The following is a 23,287-nucleotide window of genomic DNA, read 5'->3' as shown; positions in this document are numbered from 1 at the left end:
TTCTTTATAGTCCAACTCTCACATTCGTACATGACTACTGGAAAAACCATAGCTTTGACTAGACGGACCTTTGTTGGCAAAGTAATGTCTCTGCTTTTTAGTATGCTGTCTAGGTTGGTCGTAGCTTTTCTTCCAAGGAGCAAGCATCTTTTAATTTCAAGGCTGCAGTCACCATCTGAAGTGATTTTGGAGCCAAAGAAAATAAAGTCTGTCACTGTTTCCATTGTTTCCCCATCTATTTGCCATGAAGTCATGGTCTGATATATTGATTTGGCCAAAAAGTTAAGTTTGTTTGGGTTTTTCCATAACACCTTATGGAAAAAACAGACGTTGTACTTTAAAACCATCCTCGAAAAGTAGATCCGGTTATTTTGTATTTTTAATGTTCACAAACTCTGAAACTGACTGGAGCCTGGAGGAAAAATAATCAACCATCCTCCTTCCATAAACCAAGAGGAAATAAATGTCAAAGATAAACCATGTCAACAGAGGAACTTCTAAAATGTTTTTTCAGGTGGGTGAGTATATTGCTGATCTCAGAAATCACAAATAAGGAAGGAAATCTGACTTTCAAACTAATTCTAAAGCACTTTTCTCTTTAAAACACACACAAAAAGAACAATAGGAAACTTGAAAGAGGACGCATTCTACACTCTTCCTAACCCCAGCCCTAACTCTGGATCCATAACCCCAGCACTAACTCTGGATCCCTTGGTCTTTGCAGCCTTTGGGTCCCTCCACCCGTGTTCTGGTGGCTCCAGTGGTAAAGAATATGCCTTCAACGTAGGAGAGCTGGGTTCAATCCCTGGGTCAGGAGGATCCCCTAGAGAAGGGTATGGCCACCCACTTCAGCATTCCTGCCTGGAGAATTCCATGGACAGAGGAAGCTGGCAGGCCACAGTTCATGGGGTCGCAAAGAGTCGGACACGACTGAGCAGCTAACACTTTCACTTCTCACTTCACTCATGCTCTGTAGCCGTAAGTTCCACCCCTCCTTTTCCAGGCTCTCATCCTTACAAACCTCCAAATAATGCACGCAGCTGACAACCCCCAGCAACGCTCCCCTGTGTGGAAACGCAAGTATCCAACAACATACCACCTGCCACACAAATGGCCTTACCGATTCCTGTTTCCTCGACTTCGTCCACATCTATGACCTGTGGCTGCTGCTGGGGAAACCTCTCCCCAGGCAGCTGGAAAGACCTGGTCCTCTCCGTGGGAGGTGTGAGGGGTCTCTCAGTAGCCATGCGGCGGGGGGAGAGGTCACTGGGCGTGTTGTACGTGCCACTGTCTCCCCTTCTTGGGGCCTCATAAGGGAAGGATGTAGTAACCACGTCCTCCAGGCCCAGACGCGTCACTGAGTCATAATCCTCATCGTCATACTCTGCTTCATCATCCAGTCCCAGGTTCACGTCCGCGGGGACCACGCCACTGGCCGTGGCCGGACTCCCAATCTCAAACACCCAGATGCCCTGTTGCCCAGAGTTGCTGCTCCTAGAAGGAAGGACAGGCTTCTTGGAAACAGGCCAGCAACCTACCAACAGCCCCCACCAACCAAGCAGAAGGAGCCCCGGAGATCCATGTCAATTCAAACCCCATGGCCTGCTACTGCCCACAGCCTTGGTGGAGGATAGGTGAGCAGATGTGGTCCTGTCTGTTCCTCACAGAGCTGAGAACATCCAGCAGGATATGGTGAAGCGGTATCCAGTGGGCCCAACCCCAGCAAAGGCTTCTTCTCAGCCATTCCAGAGGCATGCTCAGGGATATTTTCGGACTTTAAAATGTGTTTATACAAATTGCTCATCAGTATGAACAACCTGTTGACTGGATTTGTGTGCATTTTTTTCCCATTATGCTCTTTCTGGGGACATGCTGTGATATGAGAGTATTTGGTCTTTGTCTCTGGTTCTGGCATATAACCCCTAAGGTCCTTGTAATCTCTGGAGTGATAAGAATGCCTTTTTGTATGCTAATGAGATGACTAGTGGCTCGGGACCCTGGGTAGCTTCAGAAAGGCGGTTGGTCACTAGGAAGACCAAGGCATGATTATAGGGTTGGAATTTTCAGCCCCACACCCTGACTTCCAGGAAGGGGGTGGGGAAGTGGGGTTGGAGATTAGTTAATCACCAATGGCCAATGATTTAATCAATCATGGCTATGCAATAAAAATTCCTAAGTTATCAGGTTGACAGAGCTCTTGGACTGGTGGACACAGTTGAAGTGTGCTAGGAGGGTGGTGTGCCCAGAGAGGGCATGGAAGCCCCTCACCTCCTCCTCCCCTCATACCTTGCCCCTTGCCCTATGTATCTCTTCTATTTGGCTGTTCCTGAGTTGTATCCTTTATAATAAACTAGTAATAGTCAGTGAAGTACTTCCCTGAATTCTGTGAGCCTTTCTAGCAAATTATCAAACCTGAGCAGGGAGTCATGGAGACCCCAATTTATAGCTGGTTAATAGGAAGTGTAGGCAGCAACTTGGGACTTTCAAGGGATGTCTGAAGGGGGGGCAGCCTTGCAGGAGTGAGCCCTTAAGCTGCGAGGTCTGTGCTGATTCTAAGCAGTTAGTGTCAGAACTGAATTAAGTTATAGGACACCCAGTTGGTATCTGAAGAGTTGAAGAATTAGTTGATAAGAGGGGAAAAAACCATGCATTTAGTGTCAAAAGTTATGAGTGAAAACAGGACAGACTTGGTTTATTAGAAATCCTAACACCGTTAGCTGTGGAACCTTGGACAGGTCTCAGTTAACCTTTTTATGCTCAGAGGATATGGTAAAATGCAAATGATATTCAGAATCTAAGGGCATTTTATAGTTATAAAATACAATACAATAACCCTAATCTCTACTTCTTACACTACCATTTTTACTGTTCTGATACTGTTTTACTATCAGAAATTGTACAAAATGACCAGATTATACGATAGAAAGAAGGGACATACATTATTCAAGGGAGAGCATTGAGCAAAAGATTGGACTGGGACAGGGAAAGAGAAATCAAGAAAGTCCTGCAGAAATTAGATGTCTAATCAGTCTGTCTACCTGGGACTTGAGTAAAGGCAGTGATGTACAGGAGCTTGCTTGAACCAGCTTATAAAAAATCAAATTATATAAACTTACAATTAAACAAACTATATTAAAAAGTCATCCCATATGAATTATGTTCCTATTAGCTATGTTCTTGAAGTTATCTGAATCTACTGCACCTCTAGGGTGAGAATACTATATAATGGTTCACCTTTTCTCAACCTCCGGGTGAGTGACATGATGTAACAGCTGAAAACCGGCCATGGTAGACATATTTATACCACGGAAATAGGCAAATGCTATAAATGAGTGAGGGCTTCCCCAACCTGCATAAAGTCAGTTGTTAAATATTTACCAGTACATTATCAAAGGGTAGAGGAGTTTCAGACTCCATTGACAAAATGAAATTGGGAGGAGGAGGTGCTTCCTTTTTTAAAGAATAATTAAGTTTAATTATTAGAAAAAGAAGTCTGAGCTTTCCCCCCTTTTGCCAAATTCTACAAAATAGGCCAAGAGAGCACTGTTTCTATTATAACAACATTCCCAGCCCCAGTCAGTGTAGGGAAAAACCCTCTCAGCCATGGATTCATAGCAAGAGATAGTTTTGAATAATTTGTATTTCTAACTTTATAGAAGACATGATAAAACTGTTTCAAATGAAAATGATATCTAAAAACTTGGATGCCTTTCATTCTAAGAGTATATTCCCTGAATTCATCAGGAGAAAAGTACTACATAATATAAAAACTATACACAAAATTTAAACTTTTTGTTTGTTTTTGGTCACACTGCACGGCTTAAAGGATTTTAATTCCCCAACCAGGGATTGAACCTGGGCTGTTGGCAGTGAGAACGCAGAGTCCTAACCATTGAACTTCCAGCAAAGTCCCCTACAGAATTTAAATCCACATTTTTAGGTGATATTCTATAAAGCCCATTACATTATTCTTATAAAACAGTCAGTTGAGAATCTTATTAAAGGAAGAATCTACTGAAGAATAAAAAAGCATACTTGGCCAGATTTCCAATTGATTCTCTGTCATTAGCAAATATATTATAAGCTCCGTCACTCTTCCATATTAATCCTACTAAACCTTGGCTGAAAGCAACCACCGCAGGAACCTGGTTCTCCTCCTTCTTTGAGAACGTCGTGTAGAATTGCAGACCATCCTCAGGATAAAGGAAAATGGCATAGGTGCTGGAATCAGAGGAGGCCAGAATGGACTGGAATGTGTTTCTCTGTAAAGATGAGTTAAGATTCAGTTACTCAGGATCTTAAACTGTGCTATTCACCAGACTACATATAAAAAATACAGAGATGGCACTATTTGCACCTTATTCTAAAGAAATATTTTTGTAGCAAGGACAGTATTCCAGGATAATTCCACTTAAATATCTCTAAGGCTATGTCAACATGAAATTTTCTAATTAGCCAATGAATACCTTCTGCATAACTGTGACCCTAGGGTTAACCAAAAATTATAGAGATGCTACCTCTCTCTCTCAAGCAAATTTGCAAATTCTTATCCCAGAACTTGTTTACACAGCCATTAAACATATTCAACCACATTTATTATTTAGTTTATTGAGCCCAGGCACTGTTCAGTAAGAAAGAACATGAGCTTTGGGAGAAAACAGATCTGAATCCAACTCCTTGCCCTCATCATTGGCCGAGTGACCTTGGGCATGTTACCTAACCTCTCTGAACCTTGATTTTTGAATCTGTAAAATGGAGAGAAAATCACCTAGTGCAAAGAAATGTTACGAGGACTATGTGAGCCAGCATATGAGAATTGGGCAGAGAACGTATTCCTTCATGTTAGTACCTTTCCTGGGTGCAAGACATGGCCCCAAGCACTGTAAAGACGAAGGATAAAAATACATGATCCTGGCACTTGAGAATTTAACAGTTTAGGTGGGAAGACTGACATCTGAACAAAACATTCCCAAACTAAAGCATGGATTCTGTAACCGAGCTGCGTGCAGGCAGAGTGCCCAGGGCTGGAAGGGGCGGGGGCAGAGGAGGCTGAGTGAACAAGCAGGCGCTCAACACGAGCAGTGAGGGTCAGGGAGAGGCCATCACAAGCAGAGCACAACCAGTGCATGAGACTGTGGCTAAAACAAACAAGCAAAAAGCCTCATCAGGGAATTGCAAATAATCTGGTCCAGCTGCTACAGGGGGGACTGGAGAAGTCAGGATGAGAGGAGACTGGACCCTTGAGGCAGGCAAGAGCTCTGTACAATGGGTCGGGCAGTTATTACTCAAGTAAAGAGGATGCACACTTGAGAAATTTAAGGTTTTATTTTATTGATTTATTTTTTGCCATGCCATGTGGCATGTGGGATCTTAGTTCCCCCACCAGGGAAGGAATCCATGCCCCTATCATGGACGCATGGAGTCTCAACCACTGGACCATCAGGGAAGTCCCAAGAAACTGAAGATTTTAAACAGTTTTCAAGCATGCCACTCAGGCGGGTACAGGTGCCAAAGCAAAACGTGTCCGTTTTCTCCAAAGTGTGCTCTCTGGGATGCAATGTCTTATTTGGGAGGGAAAATGGTACAGCCAAGAGATTTAGGGCTGACTAAATTAAACCAAGGTAAGCAGGTTTCCGTACTGTAGGGCTTTCCAGATTGAGACACCAAGAGGGACCTATAGTTTTAGCATTTCCCAAACTTATTTGGCCCAAGGAGTCTTTTTCCTCAAGGACTGTCTGTAGGACCAGTATTCTGTGGTACACACTTTGGGAACCACCAGCCTGGAACATTTCCTCCATTTAAAGATGTTTTTGGACCTTTCAAGTTGTACTCTACCCTGTCATGCTATAAAAGTTAAATAATGGTGGAGTGAATTTATTTTTCCAAGGAGAAACTGAAGCATGTCCTAAAGGCTCACTTCAGATCTAGAGATGGGCTTCTTGACCTGCTCAAATATTCCCCATCTAAGCGCAGGTCCAAGCTCTACACAGCCTAACATCTTTCCCAACCACTGAATCTACAGAAACCGCAGCCCTGGTTATAAAGAAACCTGTGTCCTGAACCATTCACATGGTACAAATAGATGGTGGGGGGTTTGTCCCCCCAACTAGAACTTGGGTCTTGTCTTTAGTTCTTCACATCTCTTGGGACTGCTTTATTATTTTATCACTGCATATTCATAAACTCATAATAAATTCTCTGTCTAGAAACCACCTCCCATTATCTACCACCCAAAGTAAGAGCAGCTAGGGCTGTAATTTATCAACTCTGTCCTTGCCACGTGGCTAGTTATCTCAGGGATCTTGGCTTTCTTTACACTGGATCATCATTACAACACAGATTTAGGTAGCCCTGTGGATAAGATTTTGGACATTTCAGACCTGCAATAAATAGCTTATTAGATTTTGCTTTGGATGTCCTACCTTTATCAATCGCATGGACGTGGTGTACATCAGAGTAGCACAAACCAGAAGACCAAAGTGTGCAAAGCCAACATATTAGACTATTTGCCCCTGTGCCTGGACGGGTGCTTACCTTGCCTTCCAGGGCGGGGTCCTTGCTAGGCCCTTGGTAGGGAGCAACGGATTCCCAAGTGACAACCACCGCACTACTGGGCTTGAAAGAGACTTCTGGGAACCCTCTCTGGACACACTCCGCAGCCAGCTGAGTGACAGAGGGGGACAAGTCTTCCCGATAGTAGACCTTCCCCAGGCCATCTGTTGTGTCCAAGTCCGCCAGGAAAGGGGCGACTGCTCCAAAGGTCGGTGGGAAGGGCCCAGGGTGGGTTTCTTTGGCTGGGGGTTCACTCATGGCAATGATGCCATTTGTGGTGACCTGTAAAAAACCAAGCATCATTAAAAGGAGTGCAGAGACTTAGAACCAAATTTTGTGCATGCTCAGTCATGTCCAATTCTTTATGACCCTATGGGACTATAGCCCACCAGGCTCCTCTGTCCATGGGATTCTCCAGGCAAGAACACTGGAGCAGGTTGCCATTTCCTGACCCAGGGATCAAACCCACATCTCCTGCATCTCCTGCACTGGCAGAGGGATTCTTTACCACTGAGCCACTGGGGAAGCCCAACCAAATATTGGGAACCACCTAGATACCCATCAACAAGAGAACAGGTAAATAAATTTTGGTCTTAGCATATAGTGGAATACTCTGTAGTGATTTTTAAAAATACACAAAACAACATGAGTGAATCTCGCAAGTATTAAGCTGAGCAAAAGAATCCAGACACAACTGTAGTACATGCTATAAAATTTCACTTATGTGAGATTCGGATACAATAGAACTGGCAAAAGACATGATCTGGACTTACAGAAGTTGGCATTCTCTTCCTAGAGAGGACAGCCTACTGGAAGGAGCAAGGGCAAGAATCACAGACCTTGGGCCTTCCATGGTAATCCAGTGGCTAAGAATCTGCCTCGCAATGCAGGCAACACAGGTTTGATTCAGTTGGGGAACTAAGATCCCACATGCCTCGGAGCAACTAAGCCCTAACACAGCAATTAGAGTGCCCAGGAGCTGCAACTAAGACCTGACCCAACTAAATAAATACATAAATAAAAGAATCACAGGACCTGGCTCTGTCATATGACTTCGGCAAGGGTCCTAAACTTCGAGTCTTAGGCTTCCCATGTGTGTGCTTCATGGCACAAAAAGCACCATTCAAACATAAGTCATCATCAAAGCCTGCCTTAATTTACTCAACAGATGAACTAATCATGACAAACCAGGGCTGTACTAGAGCTGTGGGTCCACAAATGGGCACAACCCAGACTCTGCTTTCAAGGCGCCCCCAATCCAGAAGGATGTGCAGGACTAACACAAACAGATGATGAGACAATAAGCAAATGAGAGTCAAGAAGTAAATGTGAATGGGCCACGAGGGTGTTGTTATTTTGAGCAGATTAATGACCTACATCAATAGCTAACATTACTGGATGCTTACCATGTTCCAGACCTCTTATTAATATCTAATCCTCAAAAGAACCCCATAGGAATAGCTATTACCATTTTTTTTAATTCTGAGGGTCATTTTTATTCTAATAAATTTGCTTTTTCCCCAAAATTTTCAAGATAAATGTATTATGTGCATGATCAGAAAACAAAGTTTATATGTAAATAAAAGAATATCAAGATTCCAATGGGAAGCAGGCCAAAGGGTATTTCAAACAGTTTTCAAGAAGAAAGACCAATAAGAGGAACATGTTCCATTTCAACCTCACCAGGTATCAAAAGGTGCCAAGAAAAGCAATAAGGTGCTACTCTCAGCTGAGAGTGTTTTTAACAGCCCTGCCAGGCAGATAGCAGGCACAGTGTCTGGGGTCCCAAAGATGTTTGCAATTGAATTTCTTTTAAAATAAGAAAAATGACTATGATAATGAATCAAAAATAGATTAACCCTGTCTTTTGCCAATGAAGTTGTCAAACAGAACTTTCACTATTTATCATGGAGGACGGACCCAAGAATAGCTGTTACTATTATCCACATTTTTCTTAGGTGGAAAATAAGGTATTAATAAGTGAATCAATTTGTCCAAAGTTACCAATAAGTGGCAGCACCAGGATTTGAACCCAGGGAGACCAACTCCAAATCGACCCTTCTTAATCACTATGTTCACTTAATTCACTTAGTTCACTATGTTCACTTAGTCACTTAATTCAGCCTTCTTGAAACCAGTTATCAGTTACCACTTCTTGAAATTAATTATCATGTTTTTTCTTTTTCTTTTTTTAATCTGCACTGGATCTTCGTTGCTGCACGAGGGCTTTCTCTAGTTGTAGCAAGCAAGGCTACTTTCTAGTTGCAAGGCTTCGGTTTCTCACTGTGGTGGCTTTTCTAGAGTGCAGGCTCAGTAGTTGTGGCATATGGGCTCAGTTTCCCCGTGGCATGTGGGATCCTCCAGGACCAGGGATCAAACCCATGTCTCCTGCATTGGCAGGCAAATTCTTAACCACTGGACCACCAGGGAAGTCCAGTTAACACTTCTTGAAACCAGTCTAAAGCCTATGAAAATACTGCTGTGTTCTTATCCAACTAAAATCCACATTCCCTGGGAAAATGGGGAAGGGACCATAGCCCCCCTAGTGGTGGGCATGCTTGGGCCTCCTTGCCAAACCAGGCTTACGATGAGGCTTTGAGCCTCTCCCATATCCTTCCAGGGCTTCCCTGGTGACTCAGTGGTAAAGAATCTGGGGGCAAAGAACACCACACAAGTGGTCTTTTTACTTCTGGAGTCCATGAATTTTTTTAAAAATCCTGAATGCAATGGGAGCGACTTTGCATGTAGCACCCTAGTTTGCACTTCAAGAAGCTACAGACTGGAAGAACAGGAATGCATCGAAGGGAGTTGCAGTTGTTCAGTTGATTAGAAGTCCTGTGAGTTTTCCAGCTGACTTACTTCCCTCCCTCCTCTGCCCATGGCCTCATCATTCAGTCACTTCAGACCTCATTCCTAGAGGGGGCAGAGGCAGACAATAAACTCTACAACCTGCCAAGAGCCAGGTAAAAGGTTCAGCGTTGATGGAGCCAATCTGGGCCCTGGGAAGGGAGAAGAGCAACAGGTTTGGGAGTTACTGTAGACTTAGCAAAACCCTCCCATTTTACCAAAGTTCATGGGCTGTTAAGTATTCAGGTGACATAATTTCCATCACCACCTGGCACCAGCAATGATTTTCTGGAATGCATGGACAGGCTGTAGAGACGGGAGTTGGGGAAGGAGCCTCGTCCAGCTGGTCTCTCGCCCTTTTTGCCTCAACCCCATCCAAACATCTCCCAGCACAAACATCCTGATTGGGTTGCCGTGTGGGAGCGTGGGAAACAGCTCACTTTCTCAAGCCACCAGAAGCTGGCAGTTACCAGCTGCCAGTGGGAAGTGATCACATGGAGACCACATACAGACAACTTGGTTTTAAAAAGCTGTTTTCCAGTGAAATTTAAATCAGGCCAACAGTTTTGAAAACGCTCCTGGTGTCTTTTATTGTTGAGAATCTGGGCACAGGAATGTTCCTATTTTCACAAGAAATGCTTTAGGAATTGAGGTTTTAGACAAGTATCATGAATCCCTGCCTGCAAATACTTTGGACAAAGACCAGATAACGGTCATTAATATTTGCACTATTAGGAAAATTACTTTTCAGCCAGTTTTATGGCACCTTCAACTCACTTCTCTGTGATAATGAAAAAAAGATGTCATATACAGAACATCCTGAAGTTTCGATTCTTAAACGTCTCAGTAAACATTTTTGATTTTGTTTTCTCCAGATGTAACAATTAATGGCAGACTTGATGAACAACGTTCTCTTACATTTGGGTGCCAGTCTCCTTTCACAAATCCATCCAGCTTGTAATGCTCCTACTGGACTGGTTCCTTTTCTCAATCTTTTTAAAGTTGAGCAATTCAACAGAAGGGCAGGCGCACAAAAAGAAGGGCCTCAAAGGCCCCTAGTGGACCAGGAGGAGCGACTGAGTACAATTGAGACAGGCTGGGACCTGGGACCCTCTATTTGAGCGCCTGCACTTGGACCTGGACAAATGCCTCCCCCAGCAACAGAATACAAGGAAACTATAAAGTACTAAAAATAACCACAGGCAATGGCAGTTGAGACACATTGTGAACAATAAGATACAAAAAAGCCACAAACCAAGGGCCACTTCTGAGGAACCTGGAGCAAAAGCAGGTAAGGGCACATGATCCCTGCACACAGCACCACCAAGGGGGCGGGCCGGCCACGCAGGCCTCCCCTTCCGCCCAGCTCACCAATCTGCCTCCGCCCTCACCACATTTAGGGGACCAGTTCACTTCTCTCTAGAAGAGCGAGCAAGGGCGCCTGTTTCTTGTTTTTGGCCCCTCATGCTACAGCATGAGCCCCCGTAGAGCCTTGCCTGAGTTTCTTGTCTGGCTTCTTATCAATGTCTATTGATTAAAGAGTCCAAGAACCAGGTGCGTAACACCATCTCCAAGGGGACTAGACGGCAGACCACAGAGAGTCATGCAGTCCCCCTGTCCAGCTGCCCAGGGCTATGCCCATCACCGCCATTGACCCAGCTGCTTAAGCCAAGAAACCTGGCATTCGGCCTTGATTCTTTCCTCTCTCTCATCCCATGTACCGTGCGTCCTGTCTCCGAAGTACACAGCACTTTCTCCATCCCTGAGACCACCAGCACCCTGTTCCCCACCTCTTGCATCCACATAATGGGCTGTTTCTCACATCCTCCAGGGCTCCACTGAAATAACACCTTCTGAGATTTCTTTAGGTAGTACAGTCATTTTCACAATACTGATTCTTCCAAGAACATGGTATATCTCTCCATCTGTTTGTGCCATCTTTGATTTCTTTCATCAGTGTCTAATAATTTTCTGCATACAGGTCTTTAATCCCTTTAGGTAGGTTTATTTCTGGGTATTTTTCAAAAGAACTAGGCCAAAAAATTTCACAATTTGTATGGAAATACAAAAGACCCTGAGTAGCCAAAGGAATCTTGGGAAAGAAAAATGGAACTGGTGGAATCAATCTCCTCGACTTCAGACTATACTACAAAGTCACAGTCATCAAGAGAGTACGGTACTGGCACAAAAAAACAGAAATATAGACCAATGGAACAAAATAGAAAGCCCAGGGATAAACCATGCACCAATGGGTACCTTATCTTTGACAAAGGAGGAAAGAATATACAATGGAGAAAAGACAACCTCTTCAATAAGTGGTGCTAGGACAACTGGACAGCTACATGTAAAAGACTGAATTAGAACACTTCCTAACACAATACACAAATATAAATTCAAAATGGATTAAAGACTTAAATGTCAGGCCAGAAACTATAAAACTCTTAGAGGAAAACATAGGTAGAACACTCTGACATAAATCAAAGCAATATCCTCTTTGACCCACCTCCTAGTTTAATGGAAATAAAAACAAAAATAAACAAATGGGATCTAATTAAATTTACAAACTTTTGCGCAGCAAAGGAAACTATAAACAAGATGAAAAGACAACCCTTAGAACAGGAGAAAATAATTGCAAATTAAACAATCAACAAAGGATTAATTTCCAAAATATATAAGCAGCTCATGCAATTCAATACTAGAAAAACAAGCAATCCAATTTAAAAAATGGGCAGAAGACCTAAGCAGACACTTCTCCAAAGAAGCCATACAGATGGCCAATAAGCACATGAAAAGATACTCAATACCGCTCATTATTAGAGAAATGCAAATCAAAACTACAATGAGGTACCACCTCACACCAGTCAGAATGGCTATCATCAAAAAAATCTACGAACTGTAAATGCTGGAGAGGATGTGGAGAAAAGGAAACCTTCTTGTACTGTTGGTGGGTATGTAAATTGATACAGCCACTATGGAGAACAGGATGGAGATTCTTCAAAAAACTAGGAATAAAGCTACCATATGACCCAGCAATCCCACTACTGGGCATATACCCTGAGAAAACCACAGTTCTAAAAGACACACGTACCTCTTGTGTACATTCAGGCTTCCCAGGTGGCACTAGTGGTAAAGAACCTGCCTGCCAATACAGGAGATGCAGAGAACTGGGTTTGGCCCCTGGGTTGGGAAGATCCTCTGGAGAAGGTAATGGCAACCCACTCCAGTATTCTTGCCTGGAAAATCCCATGGACAGAGGAGTCTGGTGGGCTACAGTCCACGGGGTTGCAAAGAGTCGGACATGACAGAAGCAACTTAGCAGCAGCAGCAGTGCCCTGATATTCATTGCAACACCATTTACAATAGCCAGGACATGAAAGCAACCTGAATGTCCTTTAACAGATGAATGGATGAGAAGTTATTTTACATATATACAAAGGAATATTACTCAGCCATAAAAAAGAACAAATTTGAATAAGTTGCAGTGAAGTGTATGAGCCTAGAGCCTATTAATACAGAGTGAAGTAAGACAGAAAGAGAAAAGCAAATATTGCATATTAATGCATGTATATGGAATCTAGAAAAATGATACTGATGAACCTGTTTGCAGGGAAGGAATGGAGACAGACGTGGAGAATGGACTTGTGGACACAGCAGGGGATGTAGAGGTTGTGACAAATTGAGAAAGTACTACTGACGTACACACACTACCATCTGTAAAACAGTAACTAGTGGGGAGCAGCTACATAACACAGGGAGCCCAGCCCAGTGCTCCGTGACAACCTAGAGGGGCAGGTGGCAGAGAGGGCGGAGGGGGTGAGGAGAAATGGGTGGTAAGGAGAAGGCTAAAGCAGAAATACATGTGCTAGAAAAATTTGTTTAATTGCTTACACTTCTCCAAACTCACCATGGTGTTTCACCTACTTAGCTGCATAAAAGTTTTTGCATCTATGGTTCCCTCAGCCCCAAAGATCCTTGCTCAGCTTTCATCCTTGGCAAAGTCTCATTTCTCCCTGTGAAGCCCTCCTGCCCTCTCCAAGTAGGGTTTACCACCAGCTCCTGTACATCTGCACCTCTCTCTCTTTTGTTAAAAAACAGAAAAAAAAAAAAAGGAACAAGCAACAATAACAAAAAAGGAAAAAACAAAGAAAAAGACAACAGGCCCAAAATGGAGTCAGTTATGCTAAGCCCCACATTACCAAACTGAGGCTTAATTATAGTTTCCACTGTATGGAATGTTAAATCAGGAACCATCTGATTAGCAGTAGTGAGGTAATCTTCTGGGTAGACTCCTGCTACCCTAAAGAAAAATAACTTTGCAATAATACAACCTACTTTTTTCTTTTGCCAGATAACTTTCCTCTTCCCACTCCCTTCTGCCTAATAGAGCCTTTCACTTCATACAGCTCCTCAGAGCTTCTTTCTATTTGCTAGATTGGATGCTGCCCAATTCAAATCAATTTTTGCTCAAATAAACTCTCAATTTTTTAAAATATATGCCTCAGTTTATCTTTTAACAGTTTGCAAATTAGCACCTTGGAATCCTGACTCAGGTTCCCTGAGTTGCAATGGCACCAGCACATTCCTTGCTGTAGATTATGTAATAGGGAAGAGCAAACCTGACTCCATATTGGATCTTTCTTTTCCTTTATCCTTTGTATCCTATTGCTTTTGCTACAAGCATGTTGCCTATGGCCTGAAATATACAGGCATTTTCAAGGCTCTGACCTTTAAAGGTGTAACATTTTCCATTCACTAGAGATAAAAAGTTGCAAGACAGAGAATAACAGCTGTCTTGTTGGAAGTTTATAGGGACACTGTCACCAAACCTACATGGAGCACTGTAAGAACAGAGGATTCTCACACCAAAAAGCTTGCAGCAACCAATACCTCTTCCTGTTTGGTATAAAAAACAACCTGACTGGTAACTTGGGGAAGATGGTTTTCTGGGCACAAGTCCACCATCTCCTTGGTCTGCTGACTTTCTGAAAAAGCCACTACTCCTTGCCCCAACCACTCTCATTTACTGGCTTGTCATGAGGTGAGCAGTATGAGCTTGGACTTGGTAACTGTTACATGGCAAAACTCTTGTGAATTTTTTTGGGGGGGCTGTGCCATGCGGCTTGTGGAATCTTAGTTCCCTGGCCAGGGATTGAACCTGTGCCCCTTGCAGTGGAAGCTCAGAGTCCTAACCAGTGCACTGCCAGGGAATTGTCAAAACTATTGTAAATTGAATGCATTCCTGAGAAAGTCTGTCTGGATCATTGAGGGCTAAAGTAGTAATAATATTATTGTCTTAGGGTAACTCTCACCAAATACTGCCTAGCTGAGGTTTTTGGCAGAGTAAATAATACATTGCTTCTTTATTGAAAAAGAGCCACATCCAGCACATTGACCAATGTAAATACCTCCCTGAATCTTGCTGACAGTTTACACTGCGAAAAAAGAAGTTCCTTCAGCAAAGGTAATGTTCAGCCTAACGTGTTACTAGCACAACTTAACACCCCTGTACAGAACACGCCTATTCATTCACCCCAAGGACACACCAAACACTAGGCTCTTCATGCAGCTGCACCATCAATTACATCACAAAACGCCCCTGGTGAAAATGCAAGCGCCACGCAGCTAACAGCTGGATCCACTTACCATCCTTTCAACTCTGTTGACAGTAAGAAGACGTGGGGCAGAGCACAAACTCACAGAGGAGCAGTGGTCCCCACTTTAAAAAGCACTTCCAATCTCTGTGCATCTTTAAAGTGAGCTTAGAGACACGTGAAGCCTAGGAGAAAGTCAAAGGCAGATACTCCAAACATTAAAATCATGTGTCAGATTTCTCACATTTAAGTGCACACTGAGGCAAGTGAAACAACATCCATCTTTTTTGGCTTCAATGAGCCTAGCAGCAGAACCTCAGGGCAGAAAGCAGCCTGCAACACTGAGGGGAAAGCCTTCTTTAGAACAGATGTGGTTAAGAAATCCTTGAGGTAGGCACAAATAAGAAACAAATGGGCCCCTTTTGGAAATGCAAATAGCTGTACTGGGAAGACAATGAAATTGGTAGCAGTTGCAAAAGTAACCTCCACTGGGTGGCTGGGATACTTACAGGGTTACGGGCAGCTGCTGCAGTTGCCTTACTGGTCTGGGAGGCAACCAAGCTGACTTTGGGCCAAGATTTAATCGTAAAAGTCCCGCATGAGGTCAACACTCTCCTGCGAGGGGACCCCCATAAATGGCTGTCAGCATCCCGGATTACTCAATACCAGGGACTGTTGTGTAAGAACCCCCATGTTACTACTGAGCCTTGTCAGGCCCTGAATCTGGCCACTCTCTCTCTTGCGGGAGAAGGTGGGCCCTCACATGATTGCAAGGAAATATGCCAGCAGACCTGACTTGAGACACCAGCCAACCCCAGACCCAGATTTGGTCCTGTACCCCAATGGCACCAGCCTGGTGAAATAAGGACAAGGACTGTCGGGATATGCAGTAGTCATGGAAGAAACCATCGTTGAGGCTAGCTCTCTGCCATCACACTGGTCCTCTCAACGGGCTGAACTACATGCTCTAATCCAGGCCCGCCAGCTGTCAAAAGGTAAGAAGACAAACATTTACACAGACTCCAGGTATGCTTTTGCCACACTACAGGGCTGTGTATAACGAAAGAGGCCTTTGACAGCTAGTGGAAAAGATATTAAAAATAAGGAAGAAATTAAGACCCTGTTAGATGCTGCCTGGGAACCAGAAAGGGTTGCAGTCTTACACTGCTGAGGACATCAAAAAGAGGATGCCCCCTGGGCTCAGGGAACAGACTGGCAGATAAGACCACTAAACAACCAGCCGAGGGCTTGGGGGTGACAAGTGAAGCCCCTATTAAAGCTCTCATATTGGCGGAGCTGCCTGAGCTAACGCTGGGGTCTCCAAAATACACTGAAGTCCAAAACCAACTAGCCAAAGCAGAGGAGTCATCAAGACTGAAAAGGGATGGTGGGAATCGCCAAGTGGCAAATTATTGGTACCAGAGGAATTGGCACCCACTCTGGTAAGCCAAACACACCAAGCGACCCATCTAGGCCATGATAAACTGGAAGAGCTAATTCGAAAGTATTTCTTGGTTCCCCGCCTCTCTTCCCTCTGCAGGACAAAATCTCAGAACTGCACTGCCTGCTCACAGGTCCATGCTGCCTCTCAGCACAGACAGAAACCTCCAGGGATTCAGGTAAAAGGCACGCTGCCCTTTGAACATCTGGAAGTGGACTTCACTGAAAGGAAACCTCACCGACACTACCATTACCTGCTGGTCATAGTATGTATGTTCTCGGGATGGATAGAAGCCTTTCCTACCCAGACTGAAAGAGCATCAAAAGTAGCCAGTTGCCTGCTTAGGGAAATAGTTCCCAGATTTGGATTTCCTACCAGCACTGGATCAGACAATGGCCTGGCTTTCGTAACTGATTTAGTATAACAAGTAAGCAAAACTTAAAACATCAAGTCGAAATTACATACAGCATATAGGCTCCAGAGTTCTGGGATGGTGGAAGGAACCAACCGGACACTTAAAGAGACACTCTCCAAGTGGATCTTAGAGACTGACTGCTCCTGGGTGGGCTTGTTGCCGACGGCTCTGCTCAGACTCAGGATGACCCCACAGTCCCACGGCTCTTCTCCGTACAAAATTGAGTATGGGAGGCCCCCTCCCATAATAAAACAGGTGTCAACAAATTTGCCTCAGGTAAGGGGAGATGAGATTTCACAGCAGATGGAATTGGGTAAGGTAATAAATCAGGTAACTAAGTTTGTACAAGAAAGGGTGCCATTCCCCCTTGGGGAGCAGACTCACGAATTTGTGCCCAGGGATCAGGTGTGGTCAAGGACTGGACACACGACTCCTTGGCCCCACACTGGAAGGGTCCATGTACTGTTGTTCTAAGCAGCCCTACTGCGGTTAAAGCTGCAGGTGTCACCCCCTGGATCCACCACGTGAGGGTGAGGAGCGCATAGCATGCAGACCTGGAAGACGCTGAGGGGACTACACAAAGGACCCCACTGATCCCCGGGAAACCAAGATCATCTTAAAGAAGAAAAAGAGAGAAAGCGCTACAATCAACTGCTGCTACAAGGACTTGCTGGTATCATCTTAAGACTAACCATAGTTTCAGCACAAGGAAGGACCTGTGCTATAATTAAAGTTGAAAGTTGTGTATATATTCCTGATTTATCTGGCTATATATCAGCCTCCCTAAATGACATGAAAGGTCAGGTAAAAGTTATGTCTGATGATGGTCTTCCTTTTTGAACTTCAGTCCTATCTTGGGTGAAGGGTGATTGGTGGAAAACTATATTTACCATTGTGGCTCAGAGGTTAAAGCGTCTGCCTGCAATGCAGGAGACCTGGGTTCGATCCCTGGGTTGGGAAGATCCCCTGGAAAAGGAAATGGCAACCCACTCCAATATTTTTGCCTGGAGAATCCCATGGACGGAGGAGCCTGGTAGGCCACATGAGTCCATGGGGTCGCAAAGAGTCGGACACGACTGAGCAACTTCACTCACTTCACTCAGTTGCCTTGATAGCTCTGCTTTGTGGACCCTTCATTTTACAATGTATTGTGAACTTTTTAACCCAAAGGTTGATGTCGTTCTCCCAAATTGAAGGTCGAAGAGTCAGGGTGCAATATATCCCTGTGAATGATGCTCATACTATGAGCACACAAGGGGTAAGAGCATCAAGAGGGGGGAATGAAGGAGGAAACGGACAGAACAGGCTCCATCTTGAAAGCAGGACTCCATCTTGGGCCCGACTGTGGCCTTTGAGCTCTATGCTCAGTATCTATGGAAACGACATACCTACTGGAAAATCAGGCCCCCCCTCCCCCACCGGGTGGAAGAGCCCCAGGGCTCATACCTAGACTCTCTGTTGCCTAAAAGAATACCCTAATTATCTGTGTGACCGAATAGAATCATAAATTCTATTATGCTTATTGGGGTATGACCACAGGCCTATTGATATTGTCCACTGTGAACTACCTAGGCTTAAGGCATACGAATCATGGGTTAACTTTGATTGTATCTTTCTCTTCCTTTGTTCAGACTAGTTTCAGGGAATTTGGGGAGGTGGGTTTGGACACGTACACTTAGGGTATATAGGATTTTCAGAAAAACTGGTCAGGGTCCTTGGCTAAGTGGAGACTCTGCCTTGGGCCCTCCGGTGTAATAACCTGCACTCCACTATCTGCATTGTCCTTCTGAGTGAGTTTGTTTCCCAGAACGTGTGGGAACGTGGGAGTCTTAGCCACTGGACCACCAGGAAACCCCTGACCTGTGGTATCTGACAGTTTACAAAGCATTTTTACTCCAGATATCACAGTGGATCTAATAAGTGCTCAGTTGCTCAGTCGTGTCCAACTCTTTGCGGCCGCATGGACTGTAGCCTGCCAGGCTCCTCTGTCCATGGAATTTTCCCAGCAAGAATACCAGAGTGGGTTGTCATTTCCTACTCCAGGGGATCTTCCCGACCCAGGGATCAAAACTGCATCTCTTGTGTCTCACTGCATTGGCAGGCAGATTCAATATCATATTCATCTTTCACTTGAGAAAAAAATGAATTTCCGTTTATAAGACTTGCCTAAGATCATACACTAGAAGTGCCAGAACAAAACTCTTGAGTCTAAACTGCAAATGTTTTCTCTTAACCCCACTGAGCCAGGGAAATGACTCTGGCTTGAATTCAAACAGAAACAAAAGGATTAGCAGATTAAAAACAAGGGGCAACCTAGGGGTAATAGTTAAAAGATGAGCCAATGTTTTAAACTTAATCCAGCTAATGCCTAATGAGAGGCTCTGGATCAGTTAGCCATTTCTTCTGCAGGGAATTACTATTGAGACATTGAAAAGTGGCTGGGAGTCTATAAATTTTAACTTCTGATGTGTCGATCACAGAAGAGGTAGAAGTGTCCTTCAGCATTCCAGAACAGTAGGTTCTGTACAGTAGGTTCAGAACAGTAGGGAAGGGAAGAGAAGGACCTTGTCCAAACCGGCAGTCTCTGGGGAGAAGCCTGCCTCTCTAACACCTCCGATGGAGAAATCAGAAGTTTACCTGTGCTGACTAGGGCACAAGGACTCCCTAAACTTGGATTATATCAACCCCTAATTTGAACATCAAATATTACAAAGAAAGAATAAAGCACTCATCTGCCTTTCCAGAATGAACGGTCAGGTGAGTGTATTCTCCTTGGTTCTGTCTGGTCACAACAAAGATTTGGAGTGACAGACATTAAAGCCCCCTCGGCGTGTCACAGCTCTCGGGTCTTGGACAGACCGTGTTATAGCTCTCAGGTCTCGAACAGACCGTGTTATAGCTCTTAGACAAATCAGTGTTACAGCTCCGAGTTACAGCTCTATTTTATTTAGATAATAGCAGGAAAATCCATCCTCGAGGCGTGAGGGCATGTCGACCCAAATACGCGAAGAGAAGAGCGCCCCAACACATGGGAAAGAGAGAGACCCCCAACCCTTTGGCTCCTCTTTTTATACGTTTCCCCTCCCACCCCCCCTCCCCGGCCTGCCCTATGTAAACTGGCTTAGCCAGGAGTGCTGTTTGTTCTAACTGAAGTCCTCACTCTGGTCCTCGGACCTTCCTCTGTTCTATTTTCATGGGCTTTTCCCTTCCTTGTCTTTTAGCCACTGTCATTTTGGACTCCTGTTTTCTATTCTAACTACCAACAGAACCCCAGTATAACCCCAAAGCCCCATTTGATGAAGGACTTTCACTTCACTCACTTCACACGTGAAGTCAGCTAATGATGTATTAACTGAAAGAATGCTAGAAACCAACAAGCAAAGGCAACAAGCCAACAGCAAGACAAAATAGAACACCATTTTGCAACCCTTAATTTAGTAATTGATATAGGCAAAGATTATCAATAGTTGCTAAAGACATTAAGTGAAAAGTTGGTGGGCAAGAGGACAGCTGTGTAAAGTCAAAGTATCACCCCATTGCTTGCCCTCTGCTCACAAGGCGGAAAATGTAACCCAACAGACATGATCTAAGCTGGCATCACCTTAACACAAGCAGCTAACAGAGTAAGCAGACATCACTTGTCTCCTGATGTTATACAGTGTGACATACACAGCTTCATTTATGAAATATTCTTGTTAAATGTTTAACTTGCTCATCAATGAAAATACGAACCCAGTTAAAAATGAGCAAGGGATATGAACAGATGTTTCTCCAAAGCAGATATACAAATAGCCAATAAGGACATGAAAAGATGCTCAACATCATTAACATCTGTTCAGTTCAGTTCAGTCGCTCAGTCGTGTCTGACTCTTTGCGACCCCATGAACTGCAGCACGCCAGGCCTCCCTGTCCATCACCAACTCCCAGAGTTTACCCAAACTCATGTCCATTGAGTCAGTGATGACATCCAGCCATCTCATCCTCTGTTGTCCCCTTGTCCTCCTGCCCCCAACCCCTCCCAGCATCAGGGTCTTCTCCAATGAGTCAACTCTTTGCACAAGGTGGCCAAAGTATTGGTGTTTCAGCTTCAGCATCAGTCCTTCTAATGAACATCCAGGACTGATCTCCTTTAGGATGGACTAGTTGGATCTCCTTGCAGTCCAAGGGACTCTCAAGAGTCTTCTCCAACACCACAGTTCAAAAGCATCAATTCTTAAGTGCTCAGCTTTCTTCACAGTCCAACTCTCACATCCATACATGACCACTGGAAAAACCATAGCCTTGACTAGATGGACCTTTGTTGGCAAAGTAATGTCTCTGCTTTTTAATATGCTATCTAGGTTGGTCATAACTTTCCTTCCAAGGAGTAAGTGTCTTTTAATATCATGGCTGCAATCACCATTTGCAGTGATTTTGGAGCCCAAAAAAATGAAGTCTGATACTGTTTCCACTGTTTCCCCATCTATTTGCCATGAAGTGATGGAACCGGATGCCATGTTCTTGGTTTTCTTAATGTTGAGCTTTAAGCCAACTTTTTCACTCTCCTCTTTCACTTTCATCAAGAGGCTTTTTAGTTCCTCTTCACTTTCTGCCATAAGAGTGGTGTCATCTGCATATCTGAGGTTATTGGTATTTCTCCTGGCAATCTTGATTCCAGCAAGTGCTTCTTCCAGCCCAGCGTTTCTCATGATGTACTCTGCATATGTTAAATAAGTAGGGTGACAATATACAGTCTTGACATACTCCTTTTTCTCATTAGCATCAGGGACATGCAAATCAAAAGCACAATGAGATACCACATTATACCCACTAGAATGGCTAAAATCATAAAGTCAAATAACAACAAGTGTTGAGGATGATATGGAGAAACTGGAACCCTCATACATTGTTGATGGGAATGTTAAATGGTACAGCTTCTTTTAAAACTGGTTTGACAGTTCATCAAAATGTTAAACATAGAGTTATCATAAGATCTAGCAATTCCACTCCTAGGTTTATCTAAGAGACCTGAAAGCAGATGTCCACACAAAACCTGGACACGACGTTCATAGCAGCATTATTCCTAGCAGCCAGAAAGGAGAAACAAGCTGAATATCCACGAGCCTATAGATGGACAAATTAAACAACAGAATATTATTCAGTCATAGAACCGGGAACTGATATGTACTGCCAAGTGGACAAGCCTCGAAAATGTTATGCTGGGCAAGAGAAGCCTGTCACAAAAGATCACATGTTGTATGATTCTATTTATGTGAAAAGTCCAGAGCAGACACGTCCATAGAGACGGATAGTAGATAGTGGTTTCCAGGGGCTGGGGGAGGTGGGGAGAGATGGGAATGATTGCTAAAGGTTACTGGGTTTGTTCGGGTGGAGGTGTGAGCAAAATATTCCAGAGTTAGACCATGATGACGGTTGCACAATTCCCTGGGATATGCAAAACCATTGAATTGTACACTGTAAAGGGGCGAATTTTATAGTACGTAAATTATATCTCCTAAGGCTGTTATTTAGAAAATCAAGGAAGTGTACAAAACAAGAGGGAATGTGTACATACATATGTTTGTACATTTGAGAATCTCTCTGCGAGGAGATAAAAAATTCATGAATAATAATTGTCTCTGGGGAGAGAACAATGGGGCTGAAGGCCAGGCTAGTAAGAAAACTTAACACTGTTTTTGCGAGTTTTTTTTAACCATTTGCACTGTCTTACTATTCCCCAAGTTAATTTAAAAATAAAATTCTACCTTTTTTAACAAAAACAAGAACCTGAATATTTCCAAAATTACCAGTTTTCAGAAATTACAGAGATGCAATAACAGGCTAGACTACATTACAAAAAATAGTCAAATGCAGAAAATAGGGCATTATATACGACAATAAGCAGTGACACTTAAATAACTTGATAAATTAAAAGTGGGGAGAGGATTGGTAAAATTAAAAGAGACTAAAGAGTCAAATGCAGCACTTGTCATTCTTTGGTCCCCAGTCCGAATAATTCTAGCTTATAAAGACAGCTTTGGGGATATCAGAGATTTGATATGGACAGGCATAACTTGAAAATAGGAAATTATTATTGATTTTGTTTCTGTTATTATTGATTTTGTTAGGGCTTCCCTGGTGGCTCAGGCAGTAAAGAATCTGCCTGTAATGCAGGAGACCCAGGTTTGATCCCTGGATTGGGAAAATCCACTGGAGGAGGAAATGGCAACCCACTCCAATATTCTTGCCTGGAGAATTCCACGGACAGAGAAGCCTGGCAGGCTGCAGTCTATGGGATGGATCACAAAGAGTCGGACACGACTGCATGACTAACACACACACGTTGGTTTTGTTTAGTGTGATAATAGTATGCTGGCTAGTTAGGGAAATGCTCTTATTGTTTTAGAAACGCACATAAAATATTTAGTGAGGAAATGTCATACTGACTTTAATTTACTTTGG

The 23,287-nt window shown here is 43.7% G+C and overlaps 1 protein-coding gene across 2 annotated transcripts in view; it reads right to left on the bottom strand.

Moving 5' to 3' along the window:
• The window catches only part of NID1 (nidogen 1), a 92,429-nt gene that overhangs the window by 58,521 nt on the left and 10,621 nt on the right, over positions 1 to 23,287 (bottom strand). For both annotated transcript variants that reach the window (XM_043925086.1, XM_043925085.1), the window contains exons 2-4: positions 6,535 to 6,834; positions 4,036 to 4,262; positions 1,121 to 1,494 (exon numbers count right to left, since the gene is read on the bottom strand). In XM_043925086.1, coding sequence (XP_043781021.1) covers positions 1,121 to 1,494; positions 4,036 to 4,262; positions 6,535 to 6,834 — 901 coding nt within the window. The remainder of the gene's footprint in view (positions 1 to 1,120; positions 1,495 to 4,035; positions 4,263 to 6,534; positions 6,835 to 23,287) is intronic.

This window comes from Cervus elaphus, chromosome 15 (genome assembly GCF_910594005.1).
Source record: "Cervus elaphus chromosome 15, mCerEla1.1, whole genome shotgun sequence".
NCBI lineage: Eukaryota > Metazoa > Chordata > Mammalia > Artiodactyla > Cervidae > Cervus > Cervus elaphus.
This window is presented reverse-complemented; position numbering and strand designations above follow the sequence as displayed.